Here is a 23,474-nt window from a genome sequence, read left to right as displayed (position 1 = left end):
AGGACAATACTTACAGGATGGTGAGCTGTCATCACCCACCTGGAGCCAGAGCAGTACATATTGAGGAAAGGTTAGAAAGGATACTGAAAGGGACAGATGGGGATGCTGTGGTAGAAGTCCATGTAGGGGTAAAAGACAGAGAAATAATATAGAAGCCCTAAATGCCTCTATTATGAAGATTGGCTCAAAACTCAAAGACAGAGGCAGCAGAGTAATGTTTGGTATACACTCGGTATTTGGGCGAGGAGTGGTATTCACCCAAAAATTCAGGAGGTAATGGAATGGCTGGTAGCATGGAGAGAGTACAGCAATGCTACCTTCATGAATAACACACCAGCAGCGGCGGAGCATAAAACAACGGGGGAAACAGCACCAACCCGATTGGAGACACCAGCAGCGGCGGAGCATAAAACAGCAGGGAAAACAGCGCCGACCCGATTGGAGACACCAGCAGCGGCAGAGCATAAAACAGCGCCGACCTGATTGGAGACACCAGCAGCGGCGGAGCATAAAACAGCGCCGAACTGATTGGAGACACCAGCAGCGGCTGAACCGTCGACAATTTCCAAAAAAAGAGTGACGTCACAGGACAGCAGGTAGGTGATTGGTTGGTGAGTATTAAGGTTTTTTTTCTCTCTAACCTAGTGGTTTAAACTAGGAGCGGGAAACTAACATACTGTATTAAATTTATAGCTTAACTAGTTAAACTATTTAATATAACTATAAATAATCATTGAATAAAGACTTTAACTAATTAAATAAATAAAATAAGGCTCGTCTAAGATATGGCAGGGCAGGTTGTGTGTCTGGACTGCAATATGTGAGAGTTTGTGGACGGTGAGACTGTCCCGAACAAATACATCTGCAGGAGATGTCTCCATCTTGAATCTCTCCGGCTCAGAGTCATTGAGCGGGAGTGCGAGTTGGAGACACTCCAACACATAAGGGAGGGGGAGGAATTTCTGGACAGTTTTATACAGAATACAGTCACGCCCCAGAGGAAAGCACAGGTTCAGGAATGGGAGGGTGTGACTGTTAGGGAGACAAGTAGCGGGGATTTAGGAGAGGTTGAGAAAGAATTCCCGCAGACACTGGTCCTGTCCAACAGGTACAAAGTACTCGCTACCTGTGAGGACAAGGAGAAAGACTGCAGGGAGGACAAGGCACTGTGGCTCAGAAGGCTGTCCAAGGGTGCGGTGGGGGGGGCCGGAAGAGCAGAATAGTAATGTGGTAGTAACAGGGGACTCTATAATTAGGGGGATAGATAGCGTCCTCTGCAGCCAACAACGAGAATCCCGAAGGGTGTGTTGCCTACCTGGTGCCAGGATAAGGGATATCTCACGGCGGCCGGAGAGGATCTTGGAAAGGGAAGGGGTAAATCCAGTTGCTCCATGTTGGAACAAACGACAGAGGTAGGAACAGGGAGGAGGTCCTGCAGAAAGAGTTCAGGAGTTAGGTTCTAAATTAAAAAGCAGGACCTCGAGGGTATTATCTCTGGATTATTGCCCAAGCCACGTGCAAATTAGCATAGAAGCAGACAGATCAGGAGAATTAACACGTGGCTAAAGGGCTGGTGTGGGAAAGAGCAGTTCCTTTTCATGGGACACTGACATTAGTTCTGGGACAGGAAAGAGCTGTACCAATGGGACGGGCTCCACCTGAACTGGGATGGGACCCATGTCCTAGCGGAAAGGGTAAATAGGGAGGTGGCAAAGGCTTTAAAGTAGTAAGAAGGGGGAAGGGATCTACAAGAAACGTAAGCAGCCTCAATATAAGCAAAACAGGAAAAGTGAGCATAGGAAAGAAAGTATGGGTGGACATTGACGGCAAGGGAACAAATAGAGTTATAGAACAGGAGTCTAAAAAGATGGTTAAACATAAAGTGAGAGGAAATCCAATTAAAATGAGTTAAACTGTCTGTACAGCAATGCACACAGTGTCTGTAATAAAACAGGGGAGCTAGAGACAATCATGCGTTGGGAGGAACCAGACATAGTAGGGATTACTGAGACATGGCTACAAAAAAATCTGGACTGGAAATTAAACATTGCAGGGTATAACATATTTAGAAAAGATAGAGGGGGAAAAAGGGGAGGTGGAGTAGCTGTACTTTTTAGGGATAACATAATGGCAGTAGAAAAAAGGGACGTAGATATTGGCAAGACAAAAATAGAATCCATATGGATAGAGATAAAAAATAATAAAAGATCAATCACACTAATAGGCGTAGTCTACAGACCACCTAATAGTAGAAGGGAAGTGAAGGAATAAATATACAGACAAATCAGAGAAATTAGTAAAAAAACATAGAATAATAATCATGGGGGATTTCAACTACCCCGATATTAATTGGACAGAGAGGTAGGTAAAGGGGACAAGGGAATGGAGTTCCTACACTGTCTACAGGACTCCATTCTAACCCAATATGTAAAAAGCCCAACAAGGGAGGATTCGCTATTGGATCTAGTTATGGGAAATGAGCTAGAGCAGATAAGAGAAGTAAAAGTAGGGAACATATAGGCAATAGTGACCATAATATAATATGCTTTAAGATGATAATAGAGAAGGATATAAGTATGACAAAAACCAGGTTAATAGATTGAAGAAAAGCTGATTTTGAGGGGCTGAGAATAAAACTTGGGAAGATAAAATGGGGAACAGTATTGGCAAACAACAATGTAGAACGACAATGGGAAACATTAAAAACGGTGTTCAACAGAGTGCAGGAAAAATATATTCCACTAAACACCAATGAGACTTCATGGATGAATAATGACATAAGGGAACAATTGAGGGTAAGGAAAGAGGCATACATTAAGTACATAGACCACATGATAAGAGAGAATACGAAGGAATTAGGAGAGAAATCAAAAAACAATTAGGAAGGCAAAGAGGAACCAAGAAATTAAATTATCAAGGAACATGAAACAAAATAGTAAAATATTTTACAGGCACATCAATAAAAAAAGGAAGTTTGGGATGGGAATAGGGCCATTAAGGGATGGACAAGACAATACCACAGGTAACGATAGGGAGATGGCAGAAATATTAAATCATTATTTTGCTTCGGTATTTACCAGGGGGATATATCAGGTGGCCATGACATTGGATAATGAGATGAGTAATGAGATAAGTGCATTTAAAATAAAAAAGGGGATATATTAAATAAACTAATCAAACTCAAAGAGGATAAAACCCCTGGTCCGGATGGATTGTATCCACGCATTCTAAAAGAATCTAGGGAAGAGATAGCAGAGGCATTACTACACATATTTAATAATTTGTTAGAAAAAGGTGTAGTGCCAGAGGACTGGCGGATAGCTAACGTAATACCTATATTTAAGAAGGGGGATAGAACCTGTCCAGGGAATTATAGACCAGTCAGCTTAACATCGGTAACAGGAAAAATAATGGAATCCCTACTAAAGGAGAGAATAGAAGAACATCTAGAAACGAAAAGTATAATAATGAATAGTCAGCATAGATTTCAAAAGGGAAAATCTTGCTTGACCAACCTTATTGAATTTTTTGAAGAGGTAACAGAGAGAGTAGACATGGTAATGCAGTAGATGTAATTTATCTAGATTTTCAAAAGACCTTCGAAAAGGTACCCCATAATAGACTGATGAAGAAGGTCAGAGAATGCGGAGTAGGGACAAGAGGCAGAATAGATTTCTAGCTGGCTCCAAGATGGAAAGCAGAGAGTGGGAGTAAAGGGTAGCTATTCACAGTGACAGAAGGTGGGTAGTGGTGTTCCACAAGGATCAGTGCTGGGACCACTGCTGTTCACAATTTACATTAACGATTTAGACTTTGGAATCAAAAACACAATATCTAAATTTGCGGATGATACCAAATTGGGGGGGATAGTCAATACTGAGGAGGACTGCAACAAATTACAGGAGGACATTAATCCTTCTTCTTGGGCAGTCCCTCGGAACCGAGGATGACTTGCTCTGTAGACCATGAGCTTAGTGCCAGGTTTGAGGTCCTGGTCTTCAAACACTCTTCCTCAGGCGACCGAAGGCTGCACTGGCACACTGAAGGCGGTGTTGGACTTCGTCATCGATGTCTGCCCTTGTTGACAGTAGGCTCCCAAGGTATGGAAAGTGGTCCACGTTGTCCAAGGACTTGTTGTGGATTATGATCATCGGGGGGCAGTACTGTGTGGCGGGGGCAGGTTGGTAGAGGACCTTTTTCTTATGGATGTTTAGTGTAAGGCCCATGCTCTCGTACGCTTCGGTGAAGGTGTTGACGATGGTTTGGAGTTCGACCTCCGAATGAGCGCAGACGCAAGCATCGTCCGCATACTGTAATTCGACGATAGAGGATGGGACGACCTTGGATCTGGACTGGAGGCGACGGAGGTTGAACAGTTTGCTGTTTGTTCTGTAAATTAGTTCCACTCCAGCAGGGAGCTTACTGAGGGTGAGATGGAGCATTGCTGCAAGGAAGATCGAGAAGAGCGTTGGTGCGATGAGACAGCCTTGCTTGCCCCCGGTCCGTATGTGAATTGGGTCTGTGGTGGAACCATTGGTCAGGATCACGGCTTGTATGGCATCGTGAAGCAGGCAGAGGATGGTGACAAACTTTTGAGGGCAGCCAAATTTGAGGAGGACACTCCATAATCCTTCACGGTTGACAGTGTCGAAGGTCTTTGTGAGATCAAAGAAGGCCATGTACAGCGGTTGGTGCCGTTCCCTGCATTTCTCTTGTAATTGACGTGCGGTGAAGATCATGTCCATTGTGCCCCTTAGTGGGCGGAATCCGCATTTCGACTCTGGTAGGTGCTCTTCGGCCACTGGGAGAAGGCGATTGAGGAGGACTCTTGCGATGACTTTCCCTGTGGCAGCCAGCAGGGAAACGCCTCTGTAATTACCGCAATCGGACTTGTCACTTTTCTCGAAGATGGTCACAATTACGGCGTCTGAGATCCCCTGGCATGCTCTCCTCCTTCCAGATAAGAGAAATTAGTTCATGAATTCGTGCCAGTAGCGCTACTCCGCCATGCTTTAGTGCCTCGGCAGGGATTCCATCTGCTCCTGAGGCCTTGTTGTTTTTCAGTTGTCGGATGGCCTTTTCACCCTCATGCCGGGCTGGGGTTGTACTGAGATGGTGGCGGGTAGCATGCTACGGGATGGAGTTGAGGACACTCGCGTCGAAGACAGAGTCTCGGTTAAGGAGATCTTCGAAGTGCTCCTTCCAGCGGGCACTGACTGCCTCTCTGTCCTTGATGAGTACCTCCCCTTTCTTGGCCCACAGTGGGGTAGGACCTTGGGTGCTTGGGCTGTAGATGGTCTTGAGTGCGCTAAAGAATCCACGCACGTCATGGTTGTCGGCTAGCTGCTGGATCTCCTGCATTTTCTCCACCCACCATCTGTTCTTTAGGTCGCGAGTTTTTTGTTGGACCTCGGCCTTCAGGCGTCTGTAGAGCTGCTTTCTTGCTCTCGAGTTGTGTTGCTGTTTCCAGATCAGGAATGCCTTGCGCTTGCGGCTTATTAGCTCCTGGATCTCCTGGTCGTTCTCGTCGAACCAGTCTTGGTGTTTCCTGGTCGAGTGACCGAGCATCTCTTCACAGGTGTTGATTATGGAGGCCTTGAGTGCAGACCAGGCGCTGTGGACACTCGAGGCAGGAGGGGGATTAGTGCCAATTAACTGCCTGTTAACAGGCAGTTTTTAACCTAATCCATGTTTTCATTATTGAAATGTGGGATTCCCGACGGCTCCAAACCATGCCAAGTTAGCGAGGTGGGATGAAGGGCTTGGAGGGGTCGAGATGTCCGGTGTTCAGGTGAGTGATGGGTGCATGAGTGCAAAGGTAAGTGTGTTTGGTCTGTGTAAAGTGTTTAAAGAAGTTCTACTAACCTTTACTTACCTTTACAGCCTTCCTTCCTTCTGGTCTTGGGAGTACCTCATCTCACTGGCACAGAAAGCAGAATGGCCGCCAGCTGTCAAAATCTGCAGCCTCTGCTTTCTGTTCTGTGGAGATATCTAAATCATCCTGAGAGGAAGGAATTAACCTGAAGTACAGATTGTCAGTGTTTGACAGCTTCAAACAGCTGTCAAACACTGATATTTCATCTGTCAAACAGTCTTGACAGATGAAATTTCAATCTATGACATCACCTGTTGCCGGGTGGCCCTTAATTGGCCTGCTGAGCCCGCTGGGCGGGCTCAACAAGGTCAATCAAGTCAAAATCGTGTGGGTTGGCTAGAACTCGATGGAGGCGGGACTACAACCCTGAAAATTGTAGACCCACCTCCTACCTGACTCCTCGATGAAAATCCAGCCCTCTGTGTCTCTGCATCACTGGGAGGACATTAATAAACTTGCAGAATTGGCATATAATTGGCAAATGAGTGGATACAGAGAGAGTGTTTCCACTTGTGGGGGAAGAGCACAACTAGAGGCCATCAATATAAGATAGTCACCAAGAAATCCAATAGGGAATTCAGAAGAAATTTCTTTACCCAGAGACTGGTGAGAATGTGGAACTCGCTACCACAGGGAGTCGTTGAAGCGAATAGTATAGATGCATTTAAGGAGAGGCTAGACAAGCATACGAGGGAGAAGGGAATAGAGGGTTACGCTGATAGATTTAGATGAGGAAAGACGGAAGGAGGCTTGACTGAAGCATAAATGCCAGCATGGACTGGTTGTGCCGAATGGCCTGTTTCGGTGCCGTATATCCTATGTATGTAATCTTATATCCAACCAATGCAGAGCAGCAATCAATAAAGCAAATAAGATGTTGAACTACATAATCAAAACAGTAGAATAAGTCAGAGGAGGTAATGATCAAATATACAGTGCTCTGGTCAGACCGACCTTGAACACTGTCAGGTTCTGACAAGAGAGACACTCAAGCATTGGCGGCAGTGCAAAGAAGAATCACAAGGCTGATCCTCATTTTCAGGGGTCTGATTTATGAGGAAAGACTGGATTGACTGGGGCTTTTTTCGCTTGGATAGGAGGCGTCTGAGTGATAGAAAAAGATAACCCATAATATTACTTAAAATAAACTGAGTAGAGCTGGGGATACAGGTTCAAACTAGTAAAAGGTAATTTTAGAACTGATAAGAGAATTTTTCTTCACGCAAAGAATGATGAACTTGTGGAATAAACTTCCAGACAGAGTAGTGGAGGCAAAAACTCTGGAATCATTTAAGAAACAATTGGATGCCACAATGGGGGATGTTAAAATCTCTCCGGATGCATGAATCAAGGTAGGCTGAATGGTCGTCTTCATCAGAAATGATCTTGTGAGAGGTTAGCCCCACAAGCTTTGTAATGGTTGCTCTTTTTGCAGTACTTCTACAAATTTTGAGTTGAGATCTTAAATCTGACTGGACTGCAGTAAAAACCATAAAGTCAATATTTTATATTCCTGACAATGTTTTGGATAATTCATTTCTTATTAGTATGTGTAGGAGCTCATGGGGGTGCAGGAACAGAGACCTGGGGGTATATGTGCACAAATCGTTGAAGGTGGTAGGGCAGGTTGAGAAAGCGGTTAAAGAAGCATACAGGATCATGAACTTTATAAATAGAGGCATAGAATACAAAAGCAAGGAAGTTATGATGAACCTTTATAAAACACCTTTATAAAAGTATTGTGTCCAATTCTGGGCACCGCACTTTAGGAAGGATGTGAAGGCCTTGGAGAGGGTGCAGAAAAGATTTACAAAAATGGCAGGACTTCAGTTACGTGGATATACTGGAGAAGCTCTCTAGATATTTGATAGAGGTGTTCAAAATCATGAGGGGGTCTAGATAAAGTTGATAGAGAGAAACTGTTTCCATTGGCAGAAAGGTCGAGAACCAGAGGAGACAGATTTAAGGTGACTGGCAGAAGAATCAAAGGCGACATGAGGAAAAACTTTTTTTTACGCAGCGAGTGCTTATGATCTGGAATGCACTGCCTAAAAGGGTGGTGGTGGCAGATTCAATCGTGGCTTTCAAAAGGGAATTGGCTAAGTACCTGAAGGAAAAAAATTTGCAGGGCTACGGGGAAAGGGCGGGGGAGTGGGACTAGCTAAAGTGCTTTTGCAGAGAGCCGGCACGGGCTCGACGGGCCGAATGGCCTCCTTCTGCGCTGTAACCATTCTATGAATCTGAGTTGAGTTAAATTTTAAAAATTGTCATGTACTGAATCTATAAGCTTTAAACGTGGCTATTCTACTCAATTGTAATTCTGTCTGAGTTGTGCAGGTCATTGAAGAAAATGGTGTTCGAAGGGTGCTGGTGTTACCTCAGCATCCAGAGTTTCACCCTGGCAGTCGCCCACCAATACATCCGCATCCTTACATGCCTGCGTTTCTTCATCCACCTGTCCTACCACATCATCAAATGTACTCTACAGGACCAGGAGATGTTGCAATACCTTATGTTCCACAGCATCATCCTCCACATTCATATGCAGATCAAGGTAAGCATGTTGAATTTTAAACATCTTTATATCTTCGCAAACACCTGTTGGGCAGAAAATCTGCTTCTACCACTCTACCAATGCCATTCTTGAATTGCTAGGAAGTCAGCAAGAACAAGCCAGGCTGGCCTGACATCTGATCTTGCCTTCCCTCTGACACTACTGGGAAAAATAGTGTGAGTTTAAATATTCAAGTTTATTTTAACAGAAAAAAGATTTTATAGCCTCCTATCAGTATTTTGTAGGATAAAAAAGACATGCATTTTTCTTGCTGTAGAAGGTGTTCAGTCTTCAAAAGGTTAAGCGGAAGGCAAGTGTTACGCTGTCCTGACAGTAATGCAAATATTTGACTTTGGCTTGCAATGTTACAATATCCGGTTTAACACCTGGTGGTACTGTCACAGATTTTTTTTTATTCGTTTATGGGATGTAGGCGTCGCTGGCAAGGCCAGCATTTATTGCCCATGCCTAATTGCCCTTGAGAAGGTGGTGGTGAGCCTCCGCCTTGAACCGCTGCAGTCCATGTGGTGAAGGTACTCCCACAGCGCTGTTAGGTAGGGAGTTCCAGGATTTTGACCCAGCGACGATGAAGGATCGGCGATATACTTCCAAGTCAGGATGGAATGTGACTTGGAGGGAAACTTGGAGGTGGTCGTGTTCCCATGCGCCTGCTGCCCTTGTCCTTCTAGGTGCAAGAGGTCGTGGGTTTGGGAGGTGCTGCCGAAGAAGCCTTGGCGAGTTGCTGCAGTGCATCTTGTAGATGGTACACACTGCAGCCACGGTATGCCGGTGGTGGAGGGAGTGAATGTTTAAGGTGGTGGATGGGGTGCCAATCAAGTGGGCTGCTTTGTCCTGGATGGTGTCGAGCTTTTTGAGTGTTGTTGGAGCTGCACTCATCCAGGCAAGTGGAGAGTATTCCATCACACTCCTTACTTGTGCCTTGTAGATGGTGGAAAGACTTTTGGGAGTCAGGAGGTGAGACACTCGCCGTAGAATACCAAGACTCTGATCTGCTCTTGTTGCCACAGTATTTATGTGGCTGGTCCAGTTAAGTTTCTGGTCAATGGTGACCCCCAGGATCTTGATGGCGGGGGAGTCGGCGATGGTAATGCCATTGACTGTCAAGGGGCGGTGGTTAGACTCTCGCTTGTTGGAGATAGTAATTGCCTGGCACTTCTGTGGCGCGAATGTTACCTGCCACTTATCAGCCCAAGCCTGAATGTCGTCCAGGTCTTGTTGCATGTGGGCATGGATCGCTTCATTATCTGAGGAGTTGTGAATGGCGCTGAACACTGTGCAGTCATCAGCGAACATTCCACTTCTGATCTTATGTTGGAGGGAAGGTCATTGATGAAACAGCTGAAGATGGTTGGGCCTAGGACACTGCCCTGAGAAACTCCTGCAGCGATGTCCTGGGGCTGTGATGATTGACCTTCAACCACCACAATCATCTTCCTTTGTGCTGGTATGACTCCAGACAATGGAGAGTTTTCCCCTCGATTCCCACTGACTTCAGTTTTACTAGGGCTCCTTGATGCCACACTCGGTCAAATGCTGCCTTGATGTCAAGGGCAGTCGCTCTCACCTCACCTCTGGAATTCAGCTCCTTTGTCCATGTTTGGACCAAGGTTCTAATGAGGTCAGGAGCCGAGTGGTCTTGGCGGAACCCAACCTGGGCATCAGTGAGCAGGTCATTGGTGAGTAAGTGCCACGTGATAGGACTGTCGATGACACCTTCCATCGCTTTGCTGATGATTGAGAGTAGACTGATGGGGCGGTAATTGGCCGGGTTGGATTTGTCCTGCTTTTTGTGGACAGGACATACCTGCGCAGTTTTCCACATTGTCGGATGCCAGTATTGTAGCTGTACTGGAACAGCTTGGCTAGAGGCGCGGCTAGTTCTGGAGCACAAGTCTTCAGTATGATAGCCGGGATGTTGTCGGGGCCCATTGCCTTTGCTGTACCCAGTGCACTGAGCCATTTCTTGATATCACGTGGAGTGAATCGAATTGGCTGAAGACTGGCTTCTGTGGTGGTGGGGACCTCAGGAGTAGGCCGATATGGATCATCCACTCGGCACTTCTGGCTGAAGATGGTTGCAAATGCATCAGCCTTGTCTTTTGCACTCACGTGCTGGGCTCCACCACCATTGAGGATGGAGAATTTCATGGAGCCTCCTCCTCCTGTTAGTTGTTTAATTGTCCACTGCCATTCACTAGATCTGATCCATTGATTGTGGGATCGCTTAGCCCTGTCTATAGCATGCTGCTTTCACTGTTTAGCATGCATGCAATCCTGTGTTGCAGCTTCCCCAGGTTGACACCTCATTTTTAGGTACGCCTGGTGTTGCTCCCGGCATGCTCTTCTACACTCCTTATTGAACCAGGGTTGGTCCCCTGGCTTGATGGTAATGGTAGAGTGAATGAATATGCCGGGCCATGAGGTTACAGATTGTGGTGGAATACAATTCTGCTGCTGCTGCTGATGGCCCACAGCGCCTCATGGATGCCCAGTTTTGAGCTGCGAGATCTGTTCTGAATCTATCCCATTTAGCACAGTGGTAGTGCCACACAACACGATGGAAGGTGTCCTCAGTGTGAAGACAGGACTTTGCCTCCGCAATGACTGTGCGGTGGTCACTGCTACCAATACTGTCATGGACAGATGCATCTGCGACAGGTAGGTTGGTGAGGACGAGGTCAAGTAGGTTTCTTCCTCTCGTGTTGGCTCTCTTACCACCTGTCGCAGGCCCAAACTGGCAGTTATGTCCTTCAGGACTCGGCCAGCTAGGTCAGTAGTGGTGCTACCGAGCCATTCTTGGTGATGGACATTGAAGTCCCCCACCCAGAGTACATTCTGTGCCCTTGCTACTCTCAGTGCTTCTTCTAAGTGGTGTTCAACATGGAGGAGTACTGATTCATCAGCTGAGGGAGGGCGGTAGGTGGTAATCAGCAGGAAGTTTCCTTGCCCACGCTTGACCTGAAGCCATGAGACTTCATGAGGTCCGGAGTCAGTGTTGAGGACTCCCAGGGCCACTCCTTCCCGACTGTATACCACTGTGCTGCCACCACCTGCCAGTGGGACAGGACATACACAGGGATGGCGATGGAGGAGTTTGGGACATTGGCTGAAAGGTATGATTCTGTGAGTATGACTATGTCAGGCTGTTGCTTGACTAGTTTGTGGGACAGCTCTCCCAATTTTGGCACAAGTCCCCAGATGTTGGTGAGGAGGACTTTGCAGGGTTGACTGGGCTGGGTGTGCCGTTGCTGTGTCCGGTGCCGGGGTCGATGCCGGGTGGTCCGTCTGGTTTCATTCCTATTATGTTTTGTAACGGTTAGTTACAACTGAGTGACTTGCTAGGCCATTTCAGAGGGCAGTTAAGAGTCAACCACATTGCTGTGGGTCTGGATATTGTTGCTGCCACTCAGAACTTCCCAGGTTAAACCAGTGAAGTAGCAATTTGTATTTGGCATTGCTGATTCAGCTTCAGTAGAACAGTGGTTCTCAAACTTTTTTGGTTGAAGGACCCCTTTTCAAATGGATTAGTAATCACGGATCCCCCTCTAAATTATAATACTACATATATATAATACTCAATATAAAAGTGCTGCATGTAGAGTGTTTTACATGCAGCACTTAAGTGTATTGCAGTATAGCTATGGTGACATTTACAAAATGGGAATCCCTTGAGTATGTATGTATAAAATGATGATTTTAAAGCATTGATTTTTTTAAAATTACAAATACATTGGTTATTCAGTATATTCAAGTGCTGCCCAGATTATTATGTCAGATTTGCTCCTTGGCCAGCTCTTGACTGTGAACAGACAGATCTAATGTAATGTATGCCCGAGCTACAGGGCCTGTTCTTTTTGGCCGTTTCCCGGCGCTGCTGCAGCCGGCTGGCAGTCGGTACAGGATCTTTGTTTACAGACCGTCGGTTCCACTCCGAACAGCTTGCCCTGCGCTTTTCCGCCTCTGACTCCTGTTGCTGGCGATGGCATTGGGGCCGCTGCTGGCCCGCAGATTTTTCCCTCCCCCCTCCTCCTCCTTCCTGCAGCGCAGTGCTGCTGCCACCACCATGGTAACCATTCACCGCCCCGTTCAGCAGTGCCCAGCTGCTCCACACCAGCATGCTGTCCATCACCGATTTATTAAAAAAAAAAAAAAATCCTGAAATCAGTGAAACTTGTGACGGAGGCGGTTTAGTTCACGGGCCCCCTGGAAAGTCGCTAGGGGCACCCGGGGGTCCGCGGACCCCAGTTTGAGAACCACTGCTGTAGAAAAAGCAAAAATAGAATTAACGAGGCAAGCTTACTGTACAGAATAAAATTTTGACTAAATGGGAATTGGCTTTGGGTAGCAGAGGGATAGAGTAATACTTAGAGAAACCTTGTCATTTACAGAGCTATTTCTAGGCTATGAGTATTTAAGAACTAAAACAAGTATTTTGGGTTTGAGTTGGCAACCTGAAGTCTGCAAAGCATGAACAACTACACAGAGACCTGCAAAGAGTGTTGGTATAAAGGAAGTCTTTCTGAGCTGGCATTGCTTACAAGAGGTAGAGCCAGGTGCCGAGGGTGATTGGTCAGAACAGCGAACAAGGAAGCCATTTGTTTTATTTTGCTCTTAACTACTGATGATTCCTATTCACTTGTAATTATAACATATAACTTCATTCTGACTCTATAATGTGCGTTCATGCCTCATTCATTTCCTGGAATGATAGAATCGTACAGTACAGAACCAGACCATTCGGCCCTTCGTGCCTTTGCCGGCTCTTTGAAAGAGCTATCCGATTAGTCCCACTTCCCTGCTCTTTCTCCATAGCCCTGCATGTTTTTCCTTTTCAAGTATTTATCCAATTCCCTTTTTGAACATTACTATTGAATCTGCTTCCACCACTCATCTATGCTTGAGACCCTACCGTTAATCATAGAAAAGCAATGAGACATTCTCCCTTCAAGAGCTTTAAATTGTTTGAAGTCCTAAGAGACTCTTGTAATCATCTTCCACTCTAGCTCTGCAGAAGTCATCTTCTCAGAAGGAGTTCTATTAAGCCAGACTGGTTAAAAATCCTATTTCTGTTATTTTGTACTTCTCAGCATGACCGTTCCACTCTGGTCCTCAACTTTTTGATCCAAAATAACTTGAAGCTGATAAATTGATAGATTGGATGAGCATAATGGGAAAGAAATTGTGAGGCTCTGCTACCTACATGATGCGACCCTTTCTCCAACTGCACTTGTGTCTTGTGAAGCTTCATAATTTCTACTGTATCTGTATATCCAATAATGGACACAGAGTTGGTTACCAATGCAACAACCGTTGATAAACTAGTTTTAGTATCCAGAATGTTTTTATCTTTACATGGGATGTGGTCAGTGCTGGCAAGGCCACGTTTGTTGCCTGCCCCTAGTTGCATGGGGTGGATATTGAGTCCAGTAGCAGGGGTGCCAATCAAATGGACTGCTGTGTCCTGGATGATGTCAAACTTCTCAAGTGTTGTGGCTGCACCCATTCAGGTGAGTGGTGGGTATTACATCACATGCCTGATGTCAGCCTTGTAGATGGTGACGAGGCTTTGAGAGATCAAAAATTAGCCACTCGTCACAGAGTACCCAGCCTTGTGTTTATATGGCTGGTCCAGTTAAGTTTTTGGTCAATGATGACAGTGGGTGCACAGTTGAAAGTCAGAGGGAAGTGCGCGGGTTTTTTTCAAGTTGCAGATGATCACTGCCTGGCACTTATTGTGTGAAAATTATCTGCTATTTATCATCCCAAGTCTGTGAAGAAATTCCTATCAATTTCTCACCACCTTCAAACCCCCTCACCACAATCGGAGTCCTGACACCTGACCTGGAGGTCTGGTCTGACGGGGGGAGGGGGGGAATTTGTTAAAAGGGTTTCTGCAGCAGTGGCAAACCTTCTATTACTTAAAGTAAGTATTCTGCAGTATTTATTTTAAATAATACAGATCTTCCGAGTCAACTGTTTAAGAAATCCTACCCACTATGCATGAGAGGCAATATAAACAAAACGCTACAATTTTAAGAGGTGCAGGAAAAGAGACACCGGGGGGTTTACATACAGAAATCTTTGAAGGTGGTAAGGCTGTTAAAAATAGAGGCATAGAGTACAAAAGCAAAACCTTTATAAATCACTGGTTAGGCTTCAGCTAGAGTATTGTGCCCAATTCTGGGCGCCACACTTTAGGAAGGATGTCAAGGCCTTGGAGAGGGTGCAGAGGCAATTTACCAGAATGGCACCATGAGGGACTTCAGTTATGTGGAGAAACTGGAGAAGCTGTGATTGTTCTCCTTAGAGCAGAGGCTATGCGGAGGTTTAGTAGACGTGTTCAAAATTATATGGGGGTTTAAATGAGAAACTGTTTCCACTGGAGGGAGATAACCAGAAAGAAAGACTTGCATTTATATAGCGCCTTTCACGACCACTAGATGTCTCAAAGTGCTTTACAGCCAAATTAAGTATTTTACAACAGTGACTACACTTCAAAATGTAAGAAGACACAGATTTAAGATAATTGGCAAAAAAAAGAGGGGAGATGAGGAGAAATGTTTTTACACGGCGAGTTGTTATGATCTGGAATGCACTGCCTGAAAGGGTGGTGGAAGCAGATTTAATAACTTTCAAAAGAGAATTGGATATGTACTTGAAAAGGAGACATTTTCAGGGCTATAGGGAAGGAACAGGGGAGTGGGACTAATGAATATATCTTTAAAGAGCTGACACAGACACAATGGGCCGAATGGCCTCCTGCTGTGCTGTATGATTCTGTGAAGCTCTTGAACACTGAACCATTCTTGAGGCTGGCTCTGGGTCGAGTCACAGTAGGGGAAAGGTCGATTGTGGTGGGTGCATTGAAGCGGATGGTGAAGATTACTCAAGAGGGTCTCATCGGTGACCTAGCAAACCTGTATTGTTTAAAATGAATACTTAACTGTATTTTGAATAATAATCTTTCCCAAGTCATCAGTCAGAAAACTCTTAAGAAATACACCAACTGCAACAGGACTTTCTCCTGCCTGAACATCCACACCTTTCCCCCTCTTGCCAGCTCTCGCCATTCCCACTTTTTCTCCTCCCCCGACACCAAACCTTTTTCCCTACAGCCAGTCTACCTCGCGAAACCTCTATCACTGATAATTTGTCAGTGGCACTCCTAACTCCTTTCCCAGTACTCTTCCCACACCCAGCAACCCTAGTACTTCCACATTCTGGGACCCTTCTCCCAAACTCAGCCCATACCCATACCCCAACACCCCACCTCCACCACTCCCAAATCCTGGTGCCCTGAAACATGGTGACCCGCTCCCACGTATCACAAACCCATTCCAGTTCTCCCAGACCCTTACTCCCTCCCCCCATGTTCCCACATCCTCTGATTCACACTTCCAAATCCCAGGACCACTCTCCCAACATTTGCCAATCCACATTGCCTTCCCAACTCCCCATTATTGCTACACTCTGTTTGTATAAACTACATCCTACCTACCTGCAGCCTAGAACACCTTCCTACCATCTTTCTCTATATCCTGTGTTTCTAAATAAAGTAATAGAAAAAATGAACTATAGAGATAAATAACATTTAACAGTATTCAAAGCCATTGATTTCGTTTCCACACAAATAGAGAATCATAGGATTCGAACCCAAAAATATCACTAACACTCCTGTATTACTCTGGGGAAAACAAACATAATTTGGCTCATTCAATCACTGTAAATCAGAAATCCTGATAATATGTTGTAACGTTAAGCAATGTATCCTCCAGATCACCTCAAGTAGTGCTGCGGGTGATCCATATTATATGTTCGTGTAAATTCTTCCCTCAAGTATTTGTATGAGATTTTCTCGTAAAATAAAGTTAATCTATATGTACATTTATATTATTGCATTACAGAATCTCATCCCTCTCATGGGAGGTCCAACTTTATCCCCAGAGATGAAAGGACTAGCAAAGCGTATGACCGCTTACAAAAGAAACTGAAAGACAGACAAGCTAATGGACCGAAAGATAAGATCAGCAGCCCACCATCCTCTCCCCACAAGTGCCATTTGGTGTCTCCCACCAGTGAACAAAATGAACAAGGTACCCTAGGAACATCCACAGGAATAGTGAAGAATAAACAAGATGGCAAAATGCAAGGCACACATGAAATAGATACAGAAATGTTTGGTACGTATGTATGTCTTTTCCAAGTTGCATACGGTGCTTGAGGAACTAAATGGCTTACTTCTGTTCCTATGTACAGTGAAACTAATTTTTCAAGTTTCAAGCAATAATTAGGTGATTCTCCTGAGAATGTTCTTAGAATATTAATAAAATGGGTAGCGATAGGGGTAATGATAACCAGAGTGTGACAGGAAGGGACAGAGTGTACAAGTATAACCGTGCACCAGCAAATAGGGTCAGAGTAGGGTAAAATGGTAAAAAGACAAAATTAAAGGCTCTTTATCTGAATGCACGCAGCATTCGTAACAAGATAGATGAATTGACGGCACAAATAGAAATAAATGGATATGATCTGATAGCCATTACAGAGACATGGTTGCAAGGTGACCAAGGCTGGGAACTGAATATTATGGGGGATTTGACATTTCGGAAGGTGGCTCTGTTAATAAAGGATGAGATCAGCACAGTAGTGAGAAATGATCTTGACTTGGAAGATCAAGATGTAGAATCAGTTTGGGTGGAGATAAGAAATAATAAGGGAAAGAAGTCACTGGTGGGAGTGGTCTATAAGGCCTCCTAACAGTAGCTACACTGGGGACTTGTAAGCTGTCGATCATTCTGCAAATGCCATTGCCATTTACACTTCATCTAGAGTGATCTTTTGTTTCTTAACTTGTCCCATTACCATCTCCTTTTGCCTTGCACCATCATCCCTTTTGTCTCTTAATCTCTCCTGCCTTCCATCCTGTCACAGACCTTCCCTTTTGTTCATTCCTCCCCTCCCCCCTTTCCCTGTCCCTACACTTGCTTAAAAACCTGTTACATCTCCAGCTTTTCCAGTTCTGATGAAGGGTCATCGACCTGAAACGTTAACTCTGTATCTCTCTCCACAGATGCTGCCTGACCTGAGTATTTCCAGCATTTTCTGTTTTTATTTCAGATTTCCAGCATCTGCAGTATTTTGCTTTTGTATTAGTGTCTGTGAAGACAGATCATAAATTTATTTCTGCTTCTGAGTATATTTAAGTGTTTTTGTTTATAAGCATTTCATTTAAGTTATATCTCATCACACTGGAAAAGAGAAGGGGTTAAGTATAATTCTCATACAGCAGTAGTTTGATTGCAACTTTGACCTTTTTTAAATCTGCTCTTTAAAAGAGAACAGCAGCGCCCTCGAGTGGTGGTCAGGAATGTTTCATCTGAGACATTGGCCCAGAATTTGCAGTCCTGATGACCACGAACTGGCAGCATTTCGCCTTTGAAACTGTCCGCAACTTTAGGATTTAGCGCATGCGCAGCCTAATGTGGCACTCCTGAAGTTACGGTCTGTCATTCACTGCTTAAGAACATAACATAAGAAATAGGAGCAGGAGTAGGCCAATCGGCCCCTCGAGCCTGCTCCGCCATTCAATAAGATCATGGCTGATCTGATCCTAACCGCCAATCTATCACAGAACCATCTCCTGAATCTAACAGAATTAGACACACGAAATAGGAGCAGGATCAGGCTACAAGGCCCCTGGGCCCGCTCCGCTACCCACAGGGCCATGTCCGATCCGAACCTAGACTCATGTCCAAATTCCTGCCCGCTCCCCGTAACCCTTAATTCCCTTTACTTCTAGGAAACTGTCTATTTCTGTTTTAAATTTATGTAATGATGTAGCTTCTACAGCTTTTTGGGGCAGCATATTCCATGGACCTACCACCCTCTGAGTGAAGTAGTTCCTCCTTGTAGTGTATGTAACTGTTCTACCTTTAAGAGAACTATTGTATGTAACCGTCCACCTTTAAGAGAACTATTTTAGGTGTGGCACTACTTTATCTTGGCTGCTGTATACTGTAATACCGACGGTGACCACACCGGTATATAAGTGCTGTGTCAGGATTTATTGGGCAGATTCGCCCTGACCTTCGAATAGTAAAGTCCTGTTAAAGTTACTCTTGTAGTCTGTGTATTAATTCGCCATAATACCTACAGACTTTACAGTGGCGACGAGTTCGATCTTACCCTGCGGCAACAATACTTCCGAAGCAGTTAACGAGCGTCGAGAAGAGGCACCCGCCCTCGTCGTTCTGCTGAGAGAAAACTCGAGTCTGCAGAGCAAGGAAGAAGGAAGAATTCAGACACGAAGCCTTCCATCAGCAACAGGCACTGATTGTCCCTTCTGCCACGGTGGTGAGTGAGCCGATCAGCACGAGAAGCAAGTCGGCCACGATGACTGTGAGTAAAGGGAAAATAAAAAAAATAAACGGAGGATAAGGGCGGTGAACTCGACCACGGTCGGGGGAAAGGAGCCGGACAGAAATCGGGCCCAGAGGCGCTGAGACTGGGGCAGCGTGGAGCATGGAAGCCGCGGTACAAGCGGGCTGGGAGACGCAACGGCGTCGTGAGACAGCTAGACCGCGACCGGCGAAAAAGGCCGGGCAGCTACCGAGGCCACGAGGCGCTGCGACCGGGATCGTAAGGCGCGGGAAGATATAAAAATAAATAAACCGCGGTGAACTCAGCCGCACCCGAGCGAGCGGGAGAGACAGAGCCCGAGCGAGGGAGACTGAGCGAGATCCAGCCCAGCGGCTGAAACTGTTCGCCGTCAACGGGTTGTACCCAGCGCCGGTTGCCCTGCCGAGAAAAGGGAACAAGGAACGCACTGAAGCCGACGCGCAGGCTGCGAACCCCGAAAGCCAGCGGTCGTCGCCCGAGGGAAAAGCTTACCCCTCCCGCCGGGGGAAGAAAGGCGGGAAGCCGCCAGTAGGCGGGAAAGAAGACAGAAGCGGGAAACCGCCATTTTGAAAGTGGGCGGGGAAAGAAGACAAGCGCGGGAAACCGCCATTTTGAAAGAAAAAAAAGTTAAAGAAATATTTCGTTGTTGTTTCTCAGGAAGAGTGTGAAGATGCCTAAGCGTAGTAACATCAACGGTTTCGATTCCGATGTGGAAGATTGGGCCACGTATGTAGAACGCATCGAGATATATTGTAAGGTCAATAAGATAGCAAATTATGACAAAGCTCTAACCTTACTAAACTCAATGGGTGCGAAGACATACGGGTTATTGAAGCATCTTCTATCACCAGCTAAACCGGCGGATCAGTCTTTCGCTAATATTGTTGCTGTCCTGAAGGATCATTTTAACCCCGCACCGCTGATGTTAGCGGAACGATCAAAATTTTACGTGAGAACGCAACGAAAAGAGGAAAGCAACGCGGAGTACCTGGTTGAACTGCGTAGGCTAGCAAAATACTGTCAGTTTGGGGTAAATCTGACAGAGGCACTGAGAGACAAGTTCGTGTGCGGGATGTCGAAGGAAGGAACACAAAAACGACTGCTCGAAGAGAACGATCTTACACTTGATAAGGCTGTCCTTATTGCAGCATCGCACGAAGCCGCAGCGAGAGGCACGGCGGAAATGCAGCGGAAGACAGCGGTACTCAGTGTGGATCAAATGACTTCGGGTACAACGAAATGTTATCGTTGTGGGAAGACAACACACGACCAGAACCGATGCTGGTTTAAAAACCAGGAATGTAGAAAATGTGGCAAGCTTGGTCACATAGCTAAGGTATGCTGGTCAGGAAAGAAGACCAGCAATAATAAGTCACCGCAGAAGAAGTACAGAAAGGTACATAAGGTGAATGGGAAGAGTCCAGATGAACAGAATTCGGACTCAGACTCCAACAGCAAGGAACTGGGTAGTCTGAGGATTCACAATGTGAGTAAAGAAGCTGACCGACAAACTATCTGGGTCACACTACAGATTGCAAAAGTCCAAGTGAAGATGGAAGTGGACACCGGATCGGCGTTGACGGTCATGAATAAGCAAGATTACAAAAAGTTATTTAAACATATTCCCCTACGGGATACGGAGATAGTATTGCAGACATACACGGGGCACAAAGTATACCCCATCGGAAAGATAAAAGTCAAGGTGAGATACAAGGACAAAGATCACCAAGGGATGGACATGTATGTGCTGCCCAAGGGAGGTCCACCACTTCTGGGACGGGAGTGGATCAGGAAAATAAAGATAGACTGGCATTCACTAAACACAATGACGGTAGATTCCGGAAAGGAAGATGTCAAACCTGAACGGTTGTCCAGAATATTGGACGAAGCTAAAGAGGTATTCCAGCAAGGACTGGGAACGCTGAGAGGAATTAAAGCAAAAATCAAGATTGCAGAACATGCAAGCCCAAAATTTTTCAAAGCCAGATCGGTACCTTACGCGATACGACCTGCTGTGGAGGCAGAACTGGAAGAGCTTGAACGTTCAGGGGTACTGTCTAAGGTGGACTGGAGTGAGTGGGCCACGCCCATTGTTCCCGTCATGAAGTCTTCATCAAGTAACAAGCCAGGGGGACCGGGAAAGGTCCGCATCTGCGGAGACTTCAAGATCACAGTTAATCCGGTGCTTCACACGGTACAATACCCGCTCCCGCGGATTGAGGATATCTTTGCTTCATTGTCTGGCGGGAAACACTTCACCAAGATAGACCTGGCACAAGCATACTTACAAATGGAAGTCGAGGAAGAGTCGCGCCAGTATCTCACAATCAACACGCACAGAGGCTTGTATCGTTATAATAGACTGGTTTTTGGAGTAGCTTCGGCTCCAGCAATTTGGCAGAGGGCCATGGAGCAGGTCTTACAGGGTATTCCAAGCACGCAGTGTTACTTGGACGATATCCTGATTACGGGAGAAGACGAGGAGGAACACCTCACAAATTTGAAACTGGTGCTCACCAGGTTGAAGGAATATGGCCTTCGAGTTAATCGCCAGAAATGTGAGTTCTTCCAGAAACGGATCTCGTACTGCGGTCATGTCATTGACCAAGAGGGGCTGCACAAGTCACCTGACAAGATAGAAGCTGTCGTGAAGGCCCCCGCTCCGGAAAATGTATCACAGTTGAGATCGTTTCTGGGGTTGATTAATTATTACCACAAGTTTCTGCCAAATCTATCCACGGTGCTGCATCCGCTGAATGCTCTGTTGCGGAAAGAAGTACCATGGAAGTGGAGCGAGGACTGTAAGAAGGCCTTTCGCAGAAGCAAGGCGTTGATTACCTCTGAGGAAGTGTTGGCTCATTTCAACCCAACGTTACCTCTTCGTCTAGCTTGTGATGCTTCCCCTTATGGAATTGGAGCAGTACTTTCACACAAGTTACCAAATGGCTCGGAAAGGCCAGTCGCATTTGCATCCCGATCATTGACCTCCGCTGAGCGAAATTATGCTCAGATAGATAGGGAGGCCCTCAGCCTTGTGTGGGGAGTAAAGAAATTCAATCATTACCTGCAGGGCAAGAAGTTCACATTACTGACAGACCACCAGCCGTTGGTGTCCATATTCAACCCTAACAAGGCCGTTTCCACTATGACAGCGCAAAGGCTACAGAGGTGGTCCGTGTTACTTGGGGCACACCAATATGACATCGAATACAAAAGGTCCAAACAGCATGGAAATGCTGATGGGTTATCGCGCCTACCGTTGCCAGTAGTAGAAGAGGCGGCTACAGTGGACCCGGTAGAGATGTTCCACTCATCCATAGTGGAATGTCTACCAGTAACAAATTCGATGATCGAAAATGAAACAAGAAATGACCCGACTCTCTCACGAGTCTACGATTTAACAGTGGAGGGATGGCCAGCACATGGCGAACCAACGCTGCCCGCATTTTCGCAAAGAAAAGAACAGCTGTCAGTGTGCCGAGGAACCTTGATGTGTGGATCTAGAGTGGTGATTCCACCCAAACTTCAGCATAAGGTGCTAAAGGAGCTTCACGAGGGGCATCTGGGTGGAGTGAAAATGAAGAACCTAGCAAGAGCGTTTGTGTGGTGGCCAGGTATTGATGGAGACATCGAAGAAATAACCAAGAGCTGTCTAGGATGCCAGAAGGTCCAAAACGCGCCACCACAAGCTCCTCTGCATCCATGGGAGTGGCCCTCATCTCCTTGGCAAAGGGTACACGTCGACTTTGCTGGTCCATTTATGGACTCAATGGCCTAGAAATTCAGTTGCCTTAGCGCCGCTTTTGAGGCGCTAGAGGGACTAGCGCCAGAGTTATGGCCAGTTTAAAAATTCCCTGGGGCCCTAAATCGGCGTTGCACCGGTAGCGCTGCGCCGGCACCGATGACGTCATCGGTGTGCGCAGCGTCCCGGTTGCCATGCCGACGGGCCCTAGCGCCGAAATTCAGTTGCGGCCGCCTCGCCCGTGGCAGCCGCAACTAAGACTCTGGTAACAGAGTCTTGCATGAGTTTGCGCCGGCGCATTAAAGGCCCCGCGGCGGCCGGCCGCTTTCCCGCCGGCCGCCTGCCCGCAGCTCCCTCCCCGGACTTCTCCCCCCCCCACCCCCCGGAACAGATGCAAGCCCGGCACTTGTCCGAGGTGCCGGGCTCATTTTTAGACAGATTTGCGCGGGCCGCGGCCGGGTGCAGGCAGCTCCTCCTTAACGGAAGGAGGAGGCCTGCACTTCCCGAGCCTGCCGCACCGCATCGGGTGCCGCAGCGCCGGAATTGCGGCGCGAAACGGCAGTTAGCGCCGATTTACCGCCGCAAAGACCCTTCAGTAGCGCCGGCAGCCGTTTGGGCGCGGCCCTGCTGAATTTTTGGCGCGCGCAGGGGGACTTAGCGCCGGCACTAACTTCCGGCGCTAAAGCCCTGGCTAAGCCAAAACCCAATTTCTAGGCCAATGTTTCTAATCGCGGTGGATGCACACTCCAAGTGGCCGGAGGTAATAAAGATGTCCTCCACCACCACGGAAAAAACCATCACAGTATTAAGGACCATATTTGCCAGGAATGGGCTGCCGGAACAGATCTGTTCTGATAATGGACCGCAATTTGTGTCCGAAGAAT

At 46.4% G+C, this 23,474-nt stretch overlaps 1 protein-coding gene across 2 annotated transcripts in view; it reads left to right on the top strand.

Annotated features, from left to right (window-relative positions):
* fndc3a (fibronectin type III domain containing 3A) overlaps positions 1-23,474 on the top strand; it is a 347,342-nt gene that overhangs the window by 232,859 nt on the left and 91,009 nt on the right. For both annotated transcript variants that reach the window (XM_086006446.1, XM_086006447.1), the window contains 2 exons: positions 8,213-8,429; positions 16,355-16,630. In XM_086006446.1, coding sequence (XP_085862572.1) covers positions 8,213-8,429; positions 16,355-16,630 — 493 coding nt within the window. The remainder of the gene's footprint in view (positions 1-8,212; positions 8,430-16,354; positions 16,631-23,474) is intronic.

Source organism: Somniosus microcephalus, chromosome 14, assembly GCF_052327205.1.
Source record: "Somniosus microcephalus isolate GS21.2 chromosome 14, FLI_Smic_1.0, whole genome shotgun sequence".
NCBI lineage: Eukaryota > Metazoa > Chordata > Chondrichthyes > Squaliformes > Somniosidae > Somniosus > Somniosus microcephalus.
The sequence above is the reverse complement of the archived record's forward strand: the minus strand, read 5'-3'. Positions and strand labels throughout refer to the sequence as shown.